We start from the raw sequence: 22,184 nt of genomic DNA on the forward strand, positions 1-22,184 counted from the left end.
TTAACGCAGAAAAAAAATAAATACCGTAACACCACAGTATCAGATTCTGAGACATCCCTACACGTAATGTTTTTAGATGGTTTTGGAAATAATGTCAAGTGTTCAATGTAACAAAAGAAAGAGTGCCCTGATATGTAAATGCATTATAAGCTTTGGGTCTGTACAGTTAAATCAAAGAAGGAGCAGAAAAGAGATGATGACTGGAAGCCTGACTTAAACAGCAAACTGCAGTTGCTGTTGATTTACATGAGTGGGACCCCACAGGCAGCATCAATGAGTACCTACAGAACCACCTGTGCAGGGGGAACATTTCTTCCTAATCCTTATGCACAAAGATCTTCATACTCTCAAACAATGGGATTCTCATCTCTTCTGGAACTGTAACTTGTACTCATGCCTCCTCAGATTTTTAAGTTTTTTGGTTTGGTTTGGGTTTTTTTAAGCTAACTAAATATTTTTAAAACATCATAACTCTGAATCCTGCAGAATAGGTATCTGGAAAAGACTTCAGGACCCTTCAGAACCAGGTTAAGGTTTATATATTTGTATTATTAAAGACGTATATAATTGCAAACTAAGATCACCCTCCTGGACACCAGGATCCAACATTTTATCAGTATCCTTCAGTCTTAATGACATGCAAATAATTTCCCTGAAATTATTATGTGTCTTCTCTATGACATAAAAATGTGTCTTCTCGCATCAGAAGCTGAACACAGAAGGCTATGAAAAGTAATTAATCTTGACTATATCTTCAGTATCTCTTCCTTCAAAAGGAAACAAACAACTCAGTTTGGTTGAGAGGGGGTGGTGTTGTTTGTTTAACACACAGCAATGCCCTTACACAATTCTTTTTCAGATAAGTATTTCAGCTCTCAAAAGTATTTTCTTGAAGGTATACAAAACTTATATGAAAATTACTAATGGCATATCTTTCTTATGTCTACTCTATTACCTCTTTAAAAATCCAACAGCAACAAAAGTCATCTCCTCTCTGTCATCTATGACATTTCTCCAGCAACGCTAACACTATGAAACAATATTCAAAGGCATGTCAGGATAACCATAACTTAGTATTTGTACATTAGAATTATATATGCTTTGGAGACCCTCTTGTTGTAGAAACAGCCCACAGACTAATGTTTAAAGATGCACAGTGCTTTATTCTCAGTTGTTAGCCGAGAATAAAATGTAGACTGGGATGTAATTACAAAATAAGCTTCTAATGTGTATAATTAAAAATAAAAGGAGAGAGGGATGAATATTCAGTATGCGCCTCCTTGCCTTTCCCTTGTTTCCCCATCTTGTGCACTGATTGTCATCTCTGCTTTTTACATGCGGAACCAAATGGAGCAGGTATGAGCCATCTTCTAGAGAGAGAATGATAAGATGAAAACACAGATGATATCATCTCACTGAAAGGATAGAGCTTATCAGCAAAGTCTAAAAATAATTTACCTCCTCAGCTGACCACATACAAATGTTCTGTAGTCATCTGAGTTCAGGGGATTTCTAAGCTCTTTCCAAGGGGTTTTCATCGCCTGAAATTTGTAATATTTTGGTAAAAATATCTATGAAGTAGATTGTGAGAAGCCTTATGATCATGGTAAATTAACGTTTTGTTGCTCTCCCACGTAAGCAGAAGCATTCAGAATTTTGTTGGAGTGTTTCTTCCTACACAGTTTCAGCTATATTGCCTTGTTAAGGTACATGGCTATTATTCTAAAACACTCATCTTGTTTTTAGATTAAAAAAAACAACCAACCCCAACAACACTGCTGTAAAAATTGGCATGACAAAGAAAGTCACAAATAGCAAATGACAAAAAAGGGGACAGAATTTGTGGATGGCAATATTGTAACACAGAATTTTCTTCTTCTAGCTCCAACATTTCTGATGTTTACCTAGAGACCTCCAAATGGGGGTAGGTTCAGGATTGACAGAAATAACACATTAAAGCGGGTTAGAAAAGTTATGGCTATCCCCCATGAGAGGGAAGCGTACAAAATAAATGCTAGAACACTTAGTCCTAAACATACTGCACCAATTTCAGTTAATGCAAATGACAGAGATCTCCAAGTGTTTCCCCAACAGCTACTCATCCCTTGTTTTTTTCCACTCTGACACTGAAGAGAATGCGCCATAACATTTTTCAATATATACTGAATAAATTTTCCATATGCACTTTAAATAGGCAAAGCACTGGCATGCAATACCTTCTACAGTAAAACTAACTTAGTCTTGCAGTGGTTGTTAAGGTCTATCTCTAGATTTTCTAAATGGAAACAAATGTTAGCTTTATAATCCCCAGTGGCTTTACAACCCTGCACAGGGCTTTGGGAAAAGTAGGAGATTTTTCATATAAAAGGTTCATATGCTTTTATATGCCTTTCACTTTTCAAGATAAATTTTGGGGCACATATTTTTAAATGTCAGAGTTTTAAAATACAGTCCCAAGAGAGAGACCCTCGTCAGTAAATGAAAACATACTTACAAGCTATAACTACTTTCACAGTATTTGTGAACTGACATTCACTGTCAGTAATAGTCATCATATAACAGAAATTATAACCTGTCGAAAGATGTCATGTATATTTGATAGTCTGCATTTATTGCATTTTTTTAAAAAAAGAGTGTTCTCAAGAATGACGTATTGTACCATATGAAGATGGAGAAAACGTAATGATTTCTCAATTCAGAAGCTGAGGAGGATAATGCACTCTGGCAAACCCTCCCCCTTGAAGTGCTGAATGTGGATTTACAGTTCATATGTGAGAATAATTTAGGGACCTGAACATTTGTTCTTTTCTGGCAGTTGCCCAGAAACTAGAGTGTCCACAGACTACATGCCATAGGGATCTATATGGTATTGATTACAGCCTCTTGAAACATCTTCTGCTATGGAGACAGCAATTCCTGAGGGACCAGTCTCCAGGTCACGTCTCTGAGGTAATCGCTAAGGTCCTTTTTGTTCTGACACTAGGAACATGTTGCACGTAGTTCTTTCCTTGTGATTTGATCTCGCAGTCTCCTTCTGGCCCTGAGACATTTTTCCCATCTGCTCATACAGATGGCACATTCAAGTGAATGTAAAAGAATGGTTTTCCAAACTTTTTCTGTTCTCTCTCCTCGAATTACATGGTTCTAGACAAGCAGAAGCAGGGAGCGTTCTAGGGATGCCTATTCAGAAAGAAAAAAAGCACCAAAAAAAAAAGTATTGCTTTCTTACACAAGTGATTTAGAGGAGGAAAAAGCCTATTCATTGAATGCTAATGCAAATGCCTGCATTATAGCCTAAAGATCAGTGATAAGCATGGCTTAAAAGTGCTTTTCTGCAGATGTTTACACACATCCCTGGAGTCTGGAAAACTCACCTGGAAGCACAAAAAACCCAGAATTTCTTTTAACTTATCCTAGTTTCTCTCCTTCTAAGCAGGACTGAATATTGTTCCAAGAAAAGGTCTCCTCAACTGCTTTGCACACTGAGGGCCAAAAGAAATTTAAATTTTAGAAGAATAAAGACATAGAAAATAGACCCAGGAGATATGGGAAAAATATTTAAAAAATAATGCTTGGATTATAGGAGTTTAGGCAATTCTTATTTCTCAGAAACCATTTTATGATTTTGTAAAGCACAGTAACAAAATATGATAAAACAGTGGGTGAACAAATCAGCTAGTCTCTTCACAGAAAGTGTCTTCAAAAATAAAGGAAAACTTTTTGAAAAAAAATCACTAAACCTAGATATTTAACTGGAATGAAAAATAAGCCCAAGTACTTGCACCTTCAGATAAACACTTGCTAGGAAAAAAAAAAAATAGTCCTTTCATTTAAGAAATAGTATTCAACAATGTCTTACAGTAATGTTCATAAAGGCATAAAAGAAAAACTTGATCTGTACAATCACAAGAACAACTAGAAAGTGACTATTGTGACCCACAGAAACAGGGGAAATAAAAGAAGTCTTATTAGTTCAAAACACAGTGTTATAACATTTATTCTTCTTACAGATGCAAGGCCTTAAAATTTCACTCATAAAGCCCTCTGACCCTGCCCCTATTTATGACCTCCATCTCAGATTTTACCAATTTTAGACAAAAAATATCTGCAAGTAGAACTTTATGCATATATACATGCACTGTATTTATATATCATATATCTCATGTATAAGCATATGTGTGTATACACACGTTTAACATCCATCTCATTAGCTGAGTCTTGATCAGAGCATTCTAAGATTTTATGTATGTCCTTCCTATATGAAAATTTCCATTGTCAGGATCACCAACTGCCAGCTAAAATAATATGATAAAAGACATTACAGAAGGTAAATAAGATAGATTGCTGTAGTTCTAAATTATGTTAATATTTAAATTTCAATTCAAGATTAAATGTTTGATGACCTCTATTTGTTTTTGGAACATGCAATACCCTTGGAGCAACTTGAACTATTACATGGTTCTATAGCTGATGGAGTTTTTCTTGCTAATACAGAGTAAATGCCACCGTTTGTCTGTTAGGCAATAAAACTCAGATTTTTTTTTTCACTTCATTGCAATGTAATAATCTTGGATAATAGGGCTTTTAATGGAAGATATTCCTGTGACTTAAAGCTTTTTCCTTATTAAGCTTAATTGAATTAATTATTCACATAATTATCCACTTCATATAAAATAAAAGCAAAAAACCCTCTTGAATACTTATCCCATACTTAAGATCTAATAAAGGAACTGAAGTAGAAAGATATATTTGTTTTCTTTCAGATAGGCAAGGTATTTAAAATCCAACTACCCTCCCTCCTGCTGAGGATGGAGGTGTTCTGAAATGATACCATTCCAAATCCTACAGCAAAATGCATCTTTAATCTATGAGTCCTTAATTGAAAAAGATATTTATGACAGTCGGTGATCTCCTCTTTATTCCAAAAATTGCATCTTTCCTAAAATTGGCTCATTTTGTGAATGGGCTGCTATGTAGGAAAAGTGGAACAATGTGATTCTAAGGAGAATGGAACAGATTTGCAGCTATAAAACAGCTATCCCAAGGTACATATGAAGGCTGGCATTTTATAATTCTTCATAATAATGCTTGGCACTTATGTAGTGTTTTATGGGATCAAAGCACTTTACAAACTAATTAATTAATCTTCACAACACCCCTGCGAGAAAGTAGGTTTTAGTATTTCAATTTAATAAATGGAGTAACTGAGGCAGAGGAGCTCTATGATTTGTTTCATGTCACAAAGAGTCCAGGTCTTCAGCTTATATATCATTAGAAATAACAGTAGTAGTATTTCTGTGGTGAATTCCTTGGGAACTTCAATGGAACTATTTGCATGAGTAAGGAAAACAGAATCTGGCTCATACCTTGGGCCAGAACTGATACCTTGTTTAGTTAAAACAACAATTAATTCACTTAAGCAACACGCTGGGATTCAAGTTCCTTTCCTTATGCTAGATCTATATTCACCGTGCAAGACAAGAGCTGGTATCTGACTTGTCCTGCCCTAGGATTTCCAAATAATGAGATTGGGGTGGTAATGTTTCCTTGTTAATGCAGATGATGCTTTGTACTCAAAATTCAACATAATTGTGCAGCATTCTTCGTAGGTAAATCAAAGTTTTTCAAGTCTTCACAATAGCTACATGACAAATTTGAGACAATGTTTTACTACATCTGCATTTATTTCTGCCTGTTTTCAAAGAGTTCCTGTTTTGAAAACCTGCATGCAAGACTTAAGGGTTCTTATAAATGTGTATGTATACTCTAATAGCCTTGGCAATTTGGACACAGAAATCCAATTCACCTCATTTCTCATGCAAAACTAAACAACTGCATGTCAGACTGTGAATTCACTTTGGCAAGTGTTGGCAACTGAGAGTTCAGTAATTGCACCTATGAGCATGAGCACTAGCACAAAAAAATTACCCAGTTAACATAATGGAAACACTTGTTCACAGTGCTGAGATTCTCATGTTCAAACAAGTCTTACTCAAATTACTTTTCACTTACTCTTTGCAATTCTTGTATATGCCCTTATTGTCATATCAAGAAATTTAGTGTTATAAGTTTACATGAGATAAAAAGAGTGACAAGAAGTGATATCCCAAATTAAGAAAACTTATATGTTTAATTAAGAAAACGTATATGTTTAACTGGGGCAACAGAAGGCTACCGTACCATTTAATTTCTTATTTTAAGACTTATTTTAAGACTTATTTTAAGACTTATTTTAAGACTTATTTTAAGACTTATCTGAAACTTTTCATTCAAGAAAACATTTTCAATCTGAAGTTCTGTGTCATTGCATGACACACTGTCTTTCCACTGGGCCAAAATCACTAGGACAGAGACAGTAAAAGGGCCTAACGTCTAAGATAGTTAACATATTTTTCAAATTGGCATTTAACATGTAAATTTTTGGCCCTCAAATTCACATTACAGTACTGGTGATTTGCTGACCCTGGCACAACACTTTCAACACCCTCATGAAGATATGCATGATGTTTATAAAACTTTTTTTAGAAACGGCAACACTACTTTGAGATACTATTGAAAGAGGGAGCTGGTGCTCAAGCTGATATACTAGAGAGATAGAACAGCATCTCACTGTACGGCTTTTTATGTCACTACAGAGTACCTCATTATAATGTTTATTTCCTTTTCTCCCCTGAGGCTAGACAAGACCCCAGTTTAAGTGGAGGGCTGCACAGCCAAGAGAGGCATCAATGTGATGGAACCAGAAACACCTGCCCACTGGACACTTAGCATGATCAGGAACACAGCGTCCAAAATAACATCTACCACGCCCCCCCACCCCACCCCCACAAAAAGAAGCCCAGGTCTTTTTTACCCTTTCTGAAAGGCTGGGGGCCATCTTGGGCATAGTGATCACAAAATTATAGAGTTTTTGATTCTCGGAGAAGTAAGGAAGGGGGTCAGCAGAACTGCTACCTTGGACTTCCATAGGGCAGGCTTTGGCCTGTTTAGGAGACTGGTTGACAGAGTCCCTTGGGAGGTAGCCCTAAAGGGCAAAGGAGCCCAGGAAGGCTGGACATCCTTCAAGAAGGAAATCTTAAAGGCACAGGAGCAGGCCATCCCCATACACCAAAAGACGAGCCAACAGGGAAGACGACGACCAGCCTGGCTGAACAGAGTTTTGGCTGGAACTCAGGCAAAAAAGGAGAATTTATGACCTTTGGAAGAAGGGGCAGGCAACTCAGGAGGACTACACAGATGTCATGAGGTTATGCAGGGAGAAACTTAGAAGGGCCAAAGCCCAACTAGAACTTAAGCTGGCTACTGCCGTAAAAGACAACAAAAGCTGTTTCTATAAATACATTAGCAACAAAAGGAGGACTAAGGAGAATCTCCATCCTTTATTGGACGCTGGGGGGAAACATAGTGACAAAGGATGAGGAAAAGGCTGAGGTACTTAATGCCTTCTTTGCCTCAGTCTGTAATAGTAAGACCAGTTCTTCTCGGGGTACCCAGCCCCCTGAGCTGGGTAGACAGGGACAGGGAGCAGAATGAAGCCCCCACAATCCAAGGGGAAATGGTTAGCGACCTGCTACACCACTTAGACACTCACAAGTCTATAGGGCCGGATGGGATCCACCCAAGGGTACTGAGGGAGCGGTGGAAGTGCTCACCAAGCCACTTTCAATCCTTTACCAGCAGTCCTGGCTAAGCAGGGAGGTCCCAGTTGACGGGAGGTTAGCAAATGTGACGCCCATCTACAGGAAAGGCCGGAAGGACTATCTGGGGAACTACAGGCCTGTCAGCCTGACCTCGGTACTGGGGAAGCTGATGGAGCAGATCATCCTGAGTGCTATCATGTGGCATGTACAAGACAACCAGGTGATCAGGCCCAGTCAGCATGGGTTTAGGAAAGGCAGGTCCTGCTTGACCAACCTGATCTCCTTCTATGACAAGATGACCCACCTAGTGGATGAGGGAAAGGCTGTGGATGTCCACCTAGATTTTAGTAAAGCCTTTTACACCATTTCCCACAGCATTCTCCTGGAGAAACTGACTGCTCATGGCTTGGATGGGCTGGGTAAAGAACTGGCTGGATGGCCGGGCCCAAAGAGTGGTGGTGAATGGAGTTAAATCCATTTGGCAGCCGGTCACAAGCGGTGTTCCCCAGGGCTCGGTATTGGGGACAGTTCTGTTTAGTATCTTGATCAATGATCTGGATGAGGGGATTGAGTGCACCCTCAGTAAGTTTGCAGATGACACCAAGTTTGGTGGGAGAGTTGATCTGCTTGAGGGTAGGAAGGCACTACAGAGGGATCTGGACAGGCTGGATCGATGGGCCAAGGCCAAATGTATGAGATTCAACAAGGCTAAGTGCTGAGTCCCGCACTTGTGTCACAATAACCAAAATGCTCTATTTTTGAGAAAATTTTTGCTTAGCATAAAAGGGCATTAAAAAGTCTTTAAACAACTTCTGTCCACCAACTGGAATATACTTTTGTAGCAAAAAGGTAGCACAGATCTCTCTGTCTCTTTCTCACAGAGGAAGTTTGGGAATTACAAGAATATTTGAAATCTTATGTGCAGTCCAAACACATGACTTTAATTCCAGCTACCACAAATGATTTTATGGTCCTGAAACTGAAAAATGGACATTTACCTCCAAATTATGCTTAGGATTTTAAGCCTTATCAAGAGGAGGGAAAAAAAAAAAAAAGAAAAAAGTAGCATAAAGTAGCAAAATAAAGATCAGATGACTTACTGAAGGATGTCTAGTGTGAACAATCCACCTCTCAAACAGTATGTTCTGAGAACGAAATGCTTTTAGAAAGGCAATTGCTTTTTAAACTGTCCATCAGATTTTGTAGATAATAAGCTGTATATGAGAAGTTAAATTGCTTAACAAGTCTATTAATAGAACAAAAATGCCCAAGGCTATCTTAATAGAGCAAAGTGTGGGAGAATCTATTTTACTTGCAACAGTGCAAATTTCTAAGCAGCTGAAACTGAGTGAGCAGACAGCAGAAGGCACAGCTGAGACAACACAAAATCCAAGCATCCAGGACTATTTTGAATTCACGTGACTCAATGCTGGTAAAAAGAAGTAAAGAGAGGACAAAGCAAGACCATCATACACATAATTCTCTCATTTACTAGGTTTACTGTCAAACAGGTTTACTGGTTACTAGGTTATATCTGTCAATTGTTAGGAATTATTGCTGGTTGGGTTGGAAACATAGTTAGCAATGTATTAAATAAATATTGGGAAGTAAAACTGCTGGGCTTTCAAATGGGACAAATCTTCAATTTCTGACAAAACTACTCTGTTCTACTTCCTTTTGTTTTTCTTTTGGCTAAAAAGGATGGAAATGTCATCACCTCACAGGATGTGGCCCCTATCAGAAGTTCTGTGTATATTCTATTTTTCAGCAAAAAACACCCACAAGCTTCAGTTACAAAAAGCATAAAACTGGCCTACTGAAGAGATACGAAAGTATACAGTACTCTTCATCACGTAATTATCAGTCCTCAGTGACTAACCCACTGTCACAGAGTTCACTTGTGAGGACTGTTAGGAGAAGCATATGTAACAGTAAATATCTCTAAAACCAGCCTGTTAATGGTACAAAACCACATGAAACATCTTTGTCTTCAGCCACTTCAACTATATTTAATCCTAGTAGACTAAACTTAATTTCCTCCTTATTCTGACACACAACACCCAAATGCTCTCTTCCAGCAGAGGTCCAGAAAGACACCCTAAGAAAGTTACACAAAAAGTAGCAATTCCAAATTGGCAAACTGAAGGGTCTTGCTCATCACCCTTCTCAAATCTTGCATTCCATCTCAAATCAAATCTTGCATTCCAACCCTGGAAAAAACCCTCAGAAAACTTCCAGTGCTTCCACAGGCTGCAAAAAAACAGAGAAGTGATTCTTCCCCAGAATTATACAGAATAAACCAGAAGACAGCTGAATTTTCTGTCTGCATTTTAGAACAGATTTGATGTCAACAGTCAGGGGAAAGTTTTTTATATATATAAAAATAAATTTAAGAAACAACAAATTTTATCTACCATAGCAACTATTTCTGCTATGTGTATTATATAAACCAGATAGTTTAACATACAGAAATTTAGTTAAAGACATATCTTTTCCTGAGTTCCAGCTGCATATCTTATTCAAGCTTTGCTCAACCTACCATAAACTGATTGTTATCCTAGATTTGAATCTTGGTCCTCTAAGTTTACTTTTTTTAAATACGTTGTCAAATCACTAATCACCTATTGCAAGTCATCCTAACTACCAACAGATAGTAATTTTCCCTGTAATGACTCTTCGTTTAAGACTGTATGTTGCAATTTTCTATCATTTTAGTGATTTAAATATATCATCTATTGGATGTCCTGGTCTTGGCAGCAAAGAAAAATTTTCTTGCCAGATGGAATATGAAATTACTATGAAATAAACCATTTTTTAAATAGACAAAAGAAAGTTCAGTCATATTTGTAAATACCATACTGCAACTGGAATGAAAAAAAAAAAAAGCATTCTCCCAAAACATAAATAGATGGCAGCTATCCCTTGGAAATAAAAATCCTTCTAAATCCAAAAGTAACCAGTATGTCATGTTCTCTGTAAAAAATTGGTCACAATTCAGTTATGCCCTTAGCTAATGCCCTGTAGCAGTGAATAGAGCAGGCTATGAGGACATCGTAACTACCGTATAGATGTCTACATTCATTATTAGCCATTTCTCTCTCTCTCCCCCCTTTCAGTGACGGCATAAGCCAAAACTGCCTCCTAGTCCTTCCTGAAATTTACCTTCAGAGTGTTAAATCTAATCAGATCTGACATGCATACCATGTATGGGTTCTGTTAGGAAAAACAGAAAGAACAATGTTAAGGGATCACCACTTGCTCTATCCAAAATAGAAATTAAACTATAGGGGCATAAAAGAATGGGACGGTTACATTTATACATTACCATTTTGGTAATAAGATCACTTGCAGTTTAGTGAAGTTGGTTACACCAATCAACGTAAATTAAACAAAGTTCACAGAAACATATGTATACATGTGTGCGTGTGTGTATACATTTATACACACATGTTTATATATAGATGTACAGGGAGACAAAAGTAAAAATTTAAGACTGATATTTAAAGGAATCTCAATTTAGTAGAATGCATCTCAAAGAAAGAATATGCCAATGTGAGTATAAGCTAAAGTAAATTAACGCAGCAATAACAGGAGTGATTTTCAGAACAGTAATAGTGTAGAGGGTTTTTTTAAATTATATGTGGAAATTAATATTAATCAGGCATTTTTAAGATATGTGGAAATTAATACTAAGCAGGCATTAGATATACCACTACTGTGGACACTTTAAATCACATTAACTTTGAATTAATTTTAGATTAAATAGATACCTGAAGCTATTTAAACCTATAAAACTGCAACCTTAACATCAGAATCATATCATTGATTGCCACATGGTCGAGCGAAGGCAAAAGCAGAATATGTCCAATCACATAATTCTGTTGTGTTACCAGCATGTGTATTTGCCCCATCCATCCCAGTGTTTGAAAGACATTTTAGCCAGAAAGCCTTTCTGAGACCTACTCAGCTGAGTCTAAGGAGGAGGAAGGATCTTCTACATTTCATCACAAAAAATTGTCCATGGATCATTAATAATTAGAACATATAAGAAGGGGGTTTTGAGGGTAATTATCCAACTATGATGGACCTATATTGATATTCAGGTTTGTTGCCCGTGGCCATCGCCTCTGCAGTCCTCCTTGGAAACAGGCTACATCCTGAGAAGGACAGGCAAATAGAAATCTTACAAACTGGAAAAGAAAAAGATAAAGCTAGAAATAGACATACTTCTTTTCAAAATAGTAATACTATGACCTTTGCAACACATTCTTACCCGAACAGTGTAACATTTTGATATGTATGTGTATATAAATATTACAAACATACATGTACACAGATGTGGTCAAGACTTCTCTAAAACAAACTTACTTATCCAAATAACTGACACCAAAGAAAATTTCATAATCCAAACCCATTACCTATTGTGCCTTTAAGTGTTTTCTTTTTCTTTTTAACCTGAATATGTCACAAAAGCTAGAGAAAAATCCTTAACCATAATTTTCTTTTTTTCACTTGAAGAACAAATAGGGTTATGTTTCCTCCAACACTCAGGACAGGGTGTGTGTGTGAATTTATAGAGGAGGGGGAGAGCTATATGGTGACCTATCTACTGTATCCACTCTGAAGTGCATCTTTCTAAATGCAGCAAATAACCTCAAGGACCATCCCCCACAGGTTTTAGTATAGCATAAGGTACTATGATAAAAAGAAAGATTTTTTTATTATTAAACTGGCATTGCTAGGTCCCCATTTCGATGCAAGTAAGAATAATAATTTATATCTAATAGTAGCTGATAACTTTAATCTGACAGTCCTGCCAGGACTAGAGGCTATTTAGTCACTCTTGCACAAGAAAACAAAATGGACTTTATGAATATCCTATAGTGAAAATCTGGACCTTTTCTTGCAATGTCCTCATCTACTAGGTTTCTGTTTATGTTGAATAATCTCTATAGCAGAACACACTGCCTCTCCAAGAAACAAGAGGTGTCCTTCTCCTCTTTGCTGTTCAAGTACATAGTTGCAGTAGGACCCATGACAATTGTAGCCCCTAATCTTTTGTGATGGGTAGGGGGAGTACAGGGTGACATTCATCGTGCTACTGCCCTCAGTGTACAATGTACAATTCATTTCAGCACAACAAGGGAACGAAGGCAGAATTCACATCCTTTATTCATCTTGGCACCAGCTCACAAGGCAATAAGAACACATGAAATGTACCAAGCAGAATCTTAAAAGGTATGTAAGAATTGATAATCACAAATATGAGACTACTAGGTATACTGGAAAAATAGAAAATTATTTCCTGATCTGAAATTCTTGACCTAGAAAAAAATTCTTCTAACACCTTTACTTTGGGCTGTGCGCAAGTCCTACAATAGAAACAACATACAGAATTATTCTAAAACCATTTTGGATACCATACTGTGATTGCAAGTATTGAAAAAAATTACTCCGGGAAATAAAGGATCAAAGCATTAATAATGTTTCATTTAATTACATTAAACAGCTTTAAGTAAAAAATATACAAGATTTATCTTTATCACATCATAAAAGATATTAAAACTGATTTGCTATATATGCTTAATGAAAAGGAGGAATGCTTTCACCCATGAAAGCAGTACCAACACCAATGAAGCAGTACCAACACCAAATCAGCTAAAAAGAGACAACTAAATTCATTCTTGTAGTGGTCCAGAGTATTTTATGCAAAGCATTTTCTGTCGAAGTTATCTTACGTAATTATATTTAAAAAGTACACCATCTTAAAAATTGTGAAAATCAGAATTGTTAAAAACAAAAAAAGTAAACCTAAGCTTTTAGTTGCCAATTTCTTTTTTAAGCGACCAATACCTTGTTTCTTTTAGAAAACAAACAAAAACCCAAAAACTTAGAAAAAATATTTTTCGTGAATGGTTTTAAAGCTTCTAAAGAAAATCTTTGTTTTACTTGATTCTTCTATAGAAGAATTTTTTGTGAGCTCCATGTACTATTTACTAACATTTTCAAAAATAGAAATTATGGATTGTTAAGCAGTCAGAATGAAAATGACTTGTCACAAGTAGCAATAAAAAGTCAGAATTACTGAAAACATTAAACTTGATATTTATTTCATAAGTTATTCTTGAAAAATAATAGTAAACACTATTTCAGAGTCTTAAATTGAAAATTATACCAAAATCTTTGTTATGCTCTAATTGCTCTCACTCCATTAATGCACATGCGTGTTAAGTGGTTGTTTTAAATTTCACTTTACTGTAAATAAAAAGTTTCACCATTTTAAGGAACCAAGTATCTGTTGTTTCACTGGACAATAAAAAAACCTCCAGACTTGCTCCCAGCCGTAGTGCCAAAGCCTGAACTGCTCTCACACAGAAAACACAACTGGACACAATACAAATTGGTAAATATAACCAGCACTAAAGAGCAGAATCTGTAAATCAAAATTAATTCCATTTAGTTATATATGGCAAAATGTTTCTCTACAGTTCATAAGAGAATATCTGGTCTGTGTTACAGATCTAACAATGAAATACATAGTTTCAGTTTCTGCCACACACAAGAAAAAAAAAGGATATTATTTTTGCATGTTTTAACAAAATTCTCTATCTGGTCTCACGTTTCATAAAAACTGCCATGCTGCTGCTCTTAAAGTCACTTACTTACTTTCCTACTGTGGTCATACTTCAAGAAGGCATACTTGTCCTACGTATCAGATGTAGCTACTAAAAGAAATAAAATTAACTAGCTACCACAGGCCTTTATTTTTCTTCTTTTACTTTTTAAGTAGAAAAATAATCTGTTAGCCATAAGAGGCAGTGCTATTCCTTAAACGTAGAGGAAGCTAAGGAGCCAGGAAAAGCCCAGATCTTTTCTACCAAGTGGAAGATGTTCTAGCTTCTACAATGAAGGATGAAATCAGCATCTTGCACATTAGGAGAGTGCCTCAAAACCATTAAGGACCTGCTAAGTGAACATTTTCACACTTCCACCCGCCTTTTCCAGAGGTGACTTACCATCTGGCACAGACTGCAAGAGTCCAGGGACCATCCAGACAGGAGGCATTTGAAGCCTGACTCCAGCATAGGATGAGAGCGCTAATCTAGTCTCTCTCAGTCTCAAGGAGAATAGAAGCCACCTGTCCTGAGAAAGGCACTTCCTGGCACAAGTGACTGGCTAAACTTTTAACACTCTAGAAATTTTCAGCTTTGGGTGTGAAAATTGAAGTCAAATGCCAAAAGTGTTAAGCTGAAGTCCTAGGACTGCTTAGGACTTAGTTTTAGACATTTGAGTTGCAATTTAGGTAGTCATGTTCTAAACAAAAGCCTCTAAAGAGAAGTATCAATACATATCAAGATTAGTTATATTTGCTCAACTGCCTCATTAATCTAGGTAGTTCATGGTAAGGATTTCCAGAAACACCTGCCTGTTGAAGTGCAGTAACAAAACTAAAGGCATCCAGATCAGTGACTTGTAATAGATGATCTTAATTAGACATGAACTTCATGGTCCATGTTTGTTCAAGTGACAGGACTAAATATATAAGACTGTGCCGCCTTCCTTTACAGTTGGGTAGAAAAAAAACAAGTTAAAAGTGCATGCTTCTTGACATGATAGTTATAGGCAGACAGTAGAAAAATCTCACTGAAAATGAAAGAAATACACTAATAAAAATTTTAAGAATTAGCTTCCCCAAAATTATTTTTGTATAATATTCTCAATATGAAAATGAGACATTCTAGATTTAAGTTCTGCAGCATTTTTTTTTTTTTTAACCCAATCAATGCTTGCTTTCTATTTTGTTACCTACTCACACCATATTAAGTCAGTCATCTTTTGCAGGAATATATGTAAATCACTTTCTCGGTAATTATTTTTCTATAATCACTGCTAAACAGACATTTTTCCCCAGTTTTCAGAACTTCAAGAGTGAAATTCTTCTGTTGAGTTCTCCAGTCTCCATACAGTCATACACAATAACAACATCAGGCTGAAAAACATTTCAAGTCATACATCATCTTAGTGAAAATGAGAAAACTGATTCATCTGGGTAGCATACAAACCAATCTAATATTCAATTGAAAATATTTATAAAATATATCATTTAGTTAAATTATCAATTCAGCCGTCATATACATTTTCCCTTTTTTCCTCTAATCTTCGTTTTGTATTTCTTATTTCAATTCCTTTGAGGAAGCAGTTCTAAAACTGGCTTTTAATCCAGAATGAGTATTTAAAATAATATTTACAGTCTTATCTGTTCTTACTACAAGTGTCTGAACTATACTAAAAATGGCAGTTTATCTCCAAAATTTATATTTAAAAAAAAATCTTTATCCATTCTTAGAATACTTAAGCTAAAATTGTTTCTGGAATATCATCAGTCATATAGAATACAGCAATAAAAAGAATAGCATTAAAAAAGGCAAAGAATGGGTTTTAATCTGAAGCCATGATTAAAAGACTAAAACTAAAAGACAGAAAAGAGTTAGAAATGGTTCATACTGACCTGAGTCCATAAAGGACTGTCCCATCCGGATGTAAACGGATCATCCTGTTCTTCACAGTGACACCGTGTACAAATGACTTCTTGTCATTCAGAAAATAGGTATCAGGAACCCACAGCTGATCAGCTACTCTGTTGTCCAGAGTAAGGTTTAGAGGTATTACATTATACGACAGCCTCTTATCCCTCCACGCTTGCTGAAAGTACATTGTCAAGGTATAGTCCTGTGATTATAAAAACAAAAAAAAAAGTTTGCATTGAAACAGACACCATACATATGAAAAAAAAAAAAAAGGCAAATACACATTTATTTATTGTGACTGTTCTTAAAGGCAAGCATTTCTGTTCAGTATTTCCATAAGCAGATTTCTTTCTTTTTACAGTACTGAACATCTTGTGTATACTTAATAACAGAAACAAGAATACAGAAAAGATGGGGTATTTACATTTTATGAATGACTTGGGAGTTCTCATTTCAATGTTTAAAAACAAAATGGAAAAAAATTTGTAGACACTTAACGGTCTGCAATTTCTGTAGCACTTTATAAGCCTGGGAACCCTAGGAAACAGGAACATTCACAGATCTGAATTTCATCTCGTGGTCTCCGTTGTTTTCAACAGAGCTCTGGATCAGGCCTTGTACCTCTGAAGTTGCAGCTACCACCCAAACACTTCTCTAAACTAAAATCTCTTCGAAGTCTGTTACCCTTCCCCTGGGCACTGAAATCAATAGGAAGTCTCTGAGGTTTCTACACTACAGAGTCTTAGTCTTCTACTTAATTTTACAGATGAATTAACTCTGGTTACTTCAATGGAACAAGTCAGAGAGCACAATTAAGCATCTGGGTAAATATCTGCAGTATTATGAGACTTGCTTTGTCTTGATGCAGGCCACTAATGTACCGTACTTTGGACATGTTTTGATGTTTTGGTATTTTAGAGAACAATGTAATTACAAAAATTATATTTTTGTAAGACCTGTTATACAGAGGCAGAATATTCATTATACATTAGCCTATACTAAAAAAACCTCAATAAATAATACACAAAGGAGCTGTATATCTGATGACGGATCACTGGGTCAAGGGCTGTAAAACACTACAGAAGGAATACCAAAAGGAGGAATATTCTAAAACCAGTATTTTGTTTTGCTTTTTCCTACAGAAGTCATAATCAGGCCTCAGACTATTTCAATTTAGAATTTGTATTTAACATGGACTTCATTAGTGAGAACTGTTAGCTTACAAAAGATTGCTTTCAACAGAAAGTCAACAAAAGCTGCTGTGATTATCAGCAACCTCAGGATTCAGCCATGTCAGAGTATGAAAGTCTGTATCTATGCATCAGTCTGAGGCACTTGAAAACAAGAAATCCCACCTAACTTAGAACAAATAATTAGCTATGGTGACTACATCTCACAAACCAATTTCTAGCACTGCATAACAGAGAAAAGCATGCAAGATATGGACATTTTATCGCTTAAATTGCAATATTAGTTCTCATTAGCTACTTTATATTTTAAAGGAGACCACTATTGAAACTATGTTTTTATTACAGTTGGCAAAGAAATGTTAATCTTCCTGCTGAAATACTTTAAAAGCACCTGTCACAACTGTATTTTACAAGCATTTTCATTTAAAAAAATATTTGACACATGAACACTATACAGAACTTCTCACAGAATACAAAAGTAATATTTTCTTATTTTGCAGTTTCACAGACTAAACTTTTAAAAAAATCTACAAAAATGCCCCTGTAAGAAATCACCAAAACTTACTTAAAAAAACAAAACAAACCAAAAAACAAACCTAAGTTTTACATTTCTAGAAATTATCTTTTTACAGGACAGCCTAGGACTTGATCAACACCAAATCTCACAAAAGATACATGGAAAAGTTACCTCCCTTGGTGAATGGGAAAACAGACACACTAAATTTCTTACACTGCTGTAGCAGAGAGGTGGGATTCATCCTACTTAACTTCAAGCCCTGGGGACACATCTCTCTCCACTGATTTTACAGCATCTAGGGCAATCAGTCCTAACCTACACCCATCAGTGAAGCACCTCCAGTTAAGTGAAGTGAATTCAAGCCAGTGTCAATGGCAAATTGAAAAGAAAATAAAAATCAGATATAACTTTTATTACCAATGTCTGAGTATCCAGAAAACTGCTTTTCCTTTCTTTATTAATGAAACTTTTTATGCATAAATTAGGTTGGTGTAATTATTCACTTTAAAAATGTACACAGTCCACCCTTAAAAATATGCATTTACGAGGGCCTGTGACAACTATGGCTATTCCGGCAGAGTTCTCTAGGCAATGACACAGCACCTAGAAACCAATTGACCCTGTCTCTTCTGCAGAACAGTGTGCACTCAGATGAATCTCTTTCTACAGAGATGTGTATTTCCATGCTGGAAACACTTATTTTTTATGCATCTTTCCCCAGAGGAGCCCACATACATGAGCTTCAAAATGCCTCTTCAGTTTTCACTGAAGCAGGGAGAAACGCATGTTCCTGTTGACAACAGTTACGGCACTTCTTCCTTGTCAACACAAAATCAGAACGGTAATGCTGTCCCTTCAGTCTTCTTCCTGTTTGCGATGGTTAAAGGTTAATCATCTTCCCTGCCTTCAGCCCTGTGCTGCAGTAGCTAATGGAAGCATGTACACCCAGTCTGTACACAGAACACTGCTCAGCTTTGGTAGGGTGTCACAACCATTAACAAAACTGCACGGTTACAAGTAGGTAAACACCAAATAAGTTTTTCCAATTATGTTACTACCAAATATATTTACCTGGTAACTATTCCAATCTGATCAGTTTTAATGATCTGAAATCTCTTCCCCTCCCCATCCCCCCAGGATCAGGATGAGAGTCTGCTTTCAAGAATGTTCCACCTACATCTGAAAAATTTTACTGTTATGCTTCATCACTGTTCTGTAGTATTTGATTCATAACCAGATACCAGAAAGTGTTCAGTAATATATTGCCAGTAAGAAAATGTATTAGTCTTCATTATACTAACATATCACAACATAAAGTAGATGAGCTGTAGCAATTGCTACCTTATTATCCTTGGAATGTTGCATTTTATTGCTATTCTAAGGAATAATCTACATGTATTAAGATATAGCATATATATAGAGAGAACATGCTTCCCTCTTTACACCTCAGTAAAAGAGGAAAAGAAGAGGAGGAAGAAAACTAAACATGCATGATTCAGTGCATAAAATTTAATTACATAAAACTGTAAATTTGGAGCACTGGTATAGATGAAAGAAAAGCCAAGTCCCCAGGCTGGAGTTCAGATCAAACACACTGTGTTCCAGAAACAGAGTTGGTGTTCCAACTAAAAATTATTTGTCGTCTGTTGGCCCTAATTTTCAGATGTGACTGGAGTTTCTGATGGTCAAAACAGGACACCTTAAATAATTTTTTACAAAACCCTCACAACCTTTCAAATTTAGGTGTTTTTTTAAAAAATTATTATTAAAAATAAATGTGTTCCATGCTACATATTTCAAAGTATAAGTGATTAGTTAGAAAAAAAGGAAAACTTGTCACATAAGCTGCAATTCATTCCTTAGAAAGGAGGGAGGCACCTGTTTTCAAAATCCCAAATGAACTGTAATTCAAAAAGAAGGTGTGCAGGTACAAAATGTCCCTGAAGTATCCCAAGACGCTTTATACTTTGAGATTAAGAACACGCTCGTCTAGCAGAAATACGGCAAGAAAAAAGTCTATTCAACTCGCATTACATATGGGAATTCCCCTCTATTCTAAGGATAAACATCAAAACAAACATGCAAATATCTTGTCTCTTTAGGAAGACAGGCACACAAAAGTAGTAGAGGGATAGAAGTGGCTAGTAAAGGATGATTTTAATTTCTTAAGGCTTCAGCATCCTACTAAATTCACAGGATGGGATTGTTAGAAGCTTAGTATAAGTATGGAGATGAAACAAGAGTGAATTCATTTAAAAAGCCTAGCATAAGGCAGTAATTACAATGAGTTGAAAGAAGTATGAAACCAAACCTCATGACGACTATGTCTGTGTATACCATTACACAGACATAAACTACAAAGGTACAGACTATTTACAATACAGGCATAGAGACACATTGTACAAATACAAATAAATAGGTATATCAGTTACCCTGAGTACATGAAGCTTGAAATGCTGTATAAAATTTTAGTAGTATAAACAAAGTTACAAGCAAAACCTAGAAAATAAATAGGCAAAATACTGTATTTTCTGTAAATACACAAATATTATCATTTGTATAGCTTTCATTATTATTCCATTGTTCACATACATTTAAATTTAATAAACTCTTTTATTCTGTCCAGACGCAGAAATTTAGGCAACAGAAAATGGATGATTACTCCTATCCTGATCAAAGAAAAGATCTCTCCTCTTTTCCTCACCAGTTAAGGTTCAGCTTCCCAGTTTTCTTATTTATTTCACACAATGAACAGAAGAGTAGCAAATATGAGACAAAGTTAATCTTAATGCAAATTTTCTCAAATCAATAAAAAAGTAATGAACAGTTTTATTAGTATTAGCATATTTATGAGTAACTTTTATCCTGAACGTTATCTTTGTGGGGTGGTTGTCTGCAAACACTTCTAGCTGCTGGAAATGCATATATGCTAGGAGATTTAAATTTAAATTTAGATAAATAGAATTGTTACTGACAGCCAAGTTGTCAGTTAATGACCATCAACTTCAAAGATCCAAGGGAAGATACTGCACAGGAAAGCATCAAATCTGAAAACTAGCACTCTTATTTATATTCTCTCATTTCATTAATACTCTCAAATATAAGTTTTCTTAAGCCAAAAAATAAATGCTAGTTTTGGCCTATTACTAGCTTAAAAAGGTTAGAACACAGGCCTTAGCTAAACCCACCCAAGGGCAAACAACTGTGAAATGTATATTGCTGGTCCTCTTTTTATATTGGAAAAAGGATGAAAGCAAAAAAGGAAATAAATTTTGTGATTGTTCACAATGACAGTGGGAGTCTAATGCAAAAGACTGTGCCAGATGTAAGTTTTTTCAGCACATGAGGATAAGGTCCAATGTGAGAAAAACAACATTTAAAATATAGCTCTTTCTTCTACGTTACAAAAACAGGACTGATTCACAGTGCAGCTTAAAAATGTATACCAACACTTCCATTAACAGGGATATAACACAGCTACTGAAACACTTTGGAAGTAATAAAATTAGGAAACTTCAGAGGAAAAAAAAAATAAGTAGAAGGAACATTCTGTATATTATAAATGCAACATATAGCAGAATGGAGTTGAAGAAGCTATTTATCTCTACTAATCAGTAATGAATGGAGAACTCATTTGTGGTTTGGCTTAAGTCCACTTCTCATCACTTTCCTGGTTATTCCTAACTTGTAAAAATACTTCACTACATTTCCCAGTATGGAATTTTTAAAGCTAAATAATTTCCTTCTGAAAATGCTTGAAGCTGGAGACTTTGCCCGAATGCTGTATTTTTTAACCACATACATTTAAAAAGCTGCCTGTTGATGACATATTTAAGAGTGCCATTAGGTAATTTCTTAAAAGTATACATCTACACTGCAAAGCATATTTTAATATATTAAAAGCTATTATATACTTAAGAAGAAAGGAGCAAACATTAATTCTACTCCCTCCTCAGACTCAAATGAAGTTATCACTGACATGTGCAGTTTCTACAGTGGGAAGCACCCAACATGTTTCACTACTCAAATGGTATATAAAACAATTCAAAACAAAGCACTTCAAGCTAAAGGAGCTTCAGTGGATTTATTTCAAAAGCAATGTCTTTCCCTGAGTGCTGATCCTCATTTCGTTTTCAATCCTCATTTTGTTTAAAACCAACCACTACAACATGTTCCGTTCATAATTACCTATTTCACACTCACGTCAAGAAAATTAACATTAAAAGTCTGCTCTGTTAACACTGGAGACACCACAATGTGACTTACATAAAAGTAGAATGAACCGTTGAAAGAATGGGTGATACTAAAG

The 22,184-nt window shown here is 35.9% G+C and overlaps 1 protein-coding gene across 2 annotated transcripts in view; it reads right to left on the reverse strand.

Annotated features, from left to right (window-relative positions):
• GABRB2 (gamma-aminobutyric acid type A receptor subunit beta2) overlaps positions 1 to 22,184 on the reverse strand; it is a 181,339-nt gene that overhangs the window by 103,764 nt on the left and 55,391 nt on the right. For both annotated transcript variants that reach the window (XM_072873379.1, XM_072873380.1), the window contains one exon: positions 16,150 to 16,370. In XM_072873379.1, the coding sequence (XP_072729480.1) occupies positions 16,150 to 16,370 (221 nt within the window). The remainder of the gene's footprint in view (positions 1 to 16,149; positions 16,371 to 22,184) is intronic.

The sequence above is a fragment of the Ciconia boyciana genome, chromosome 9 (genome assembly GCF_034638445.1).
Source record: "Ciconia boyciana chromosome 9, ASM3463844v1, whole genome shotgun sequence".
Lineage (NCBI taxonomy): Eukaryota > Metazoa > Chordata > Aves > Ciconiiformes > Ciconiidae > Ciconia > Ciconia boyciana.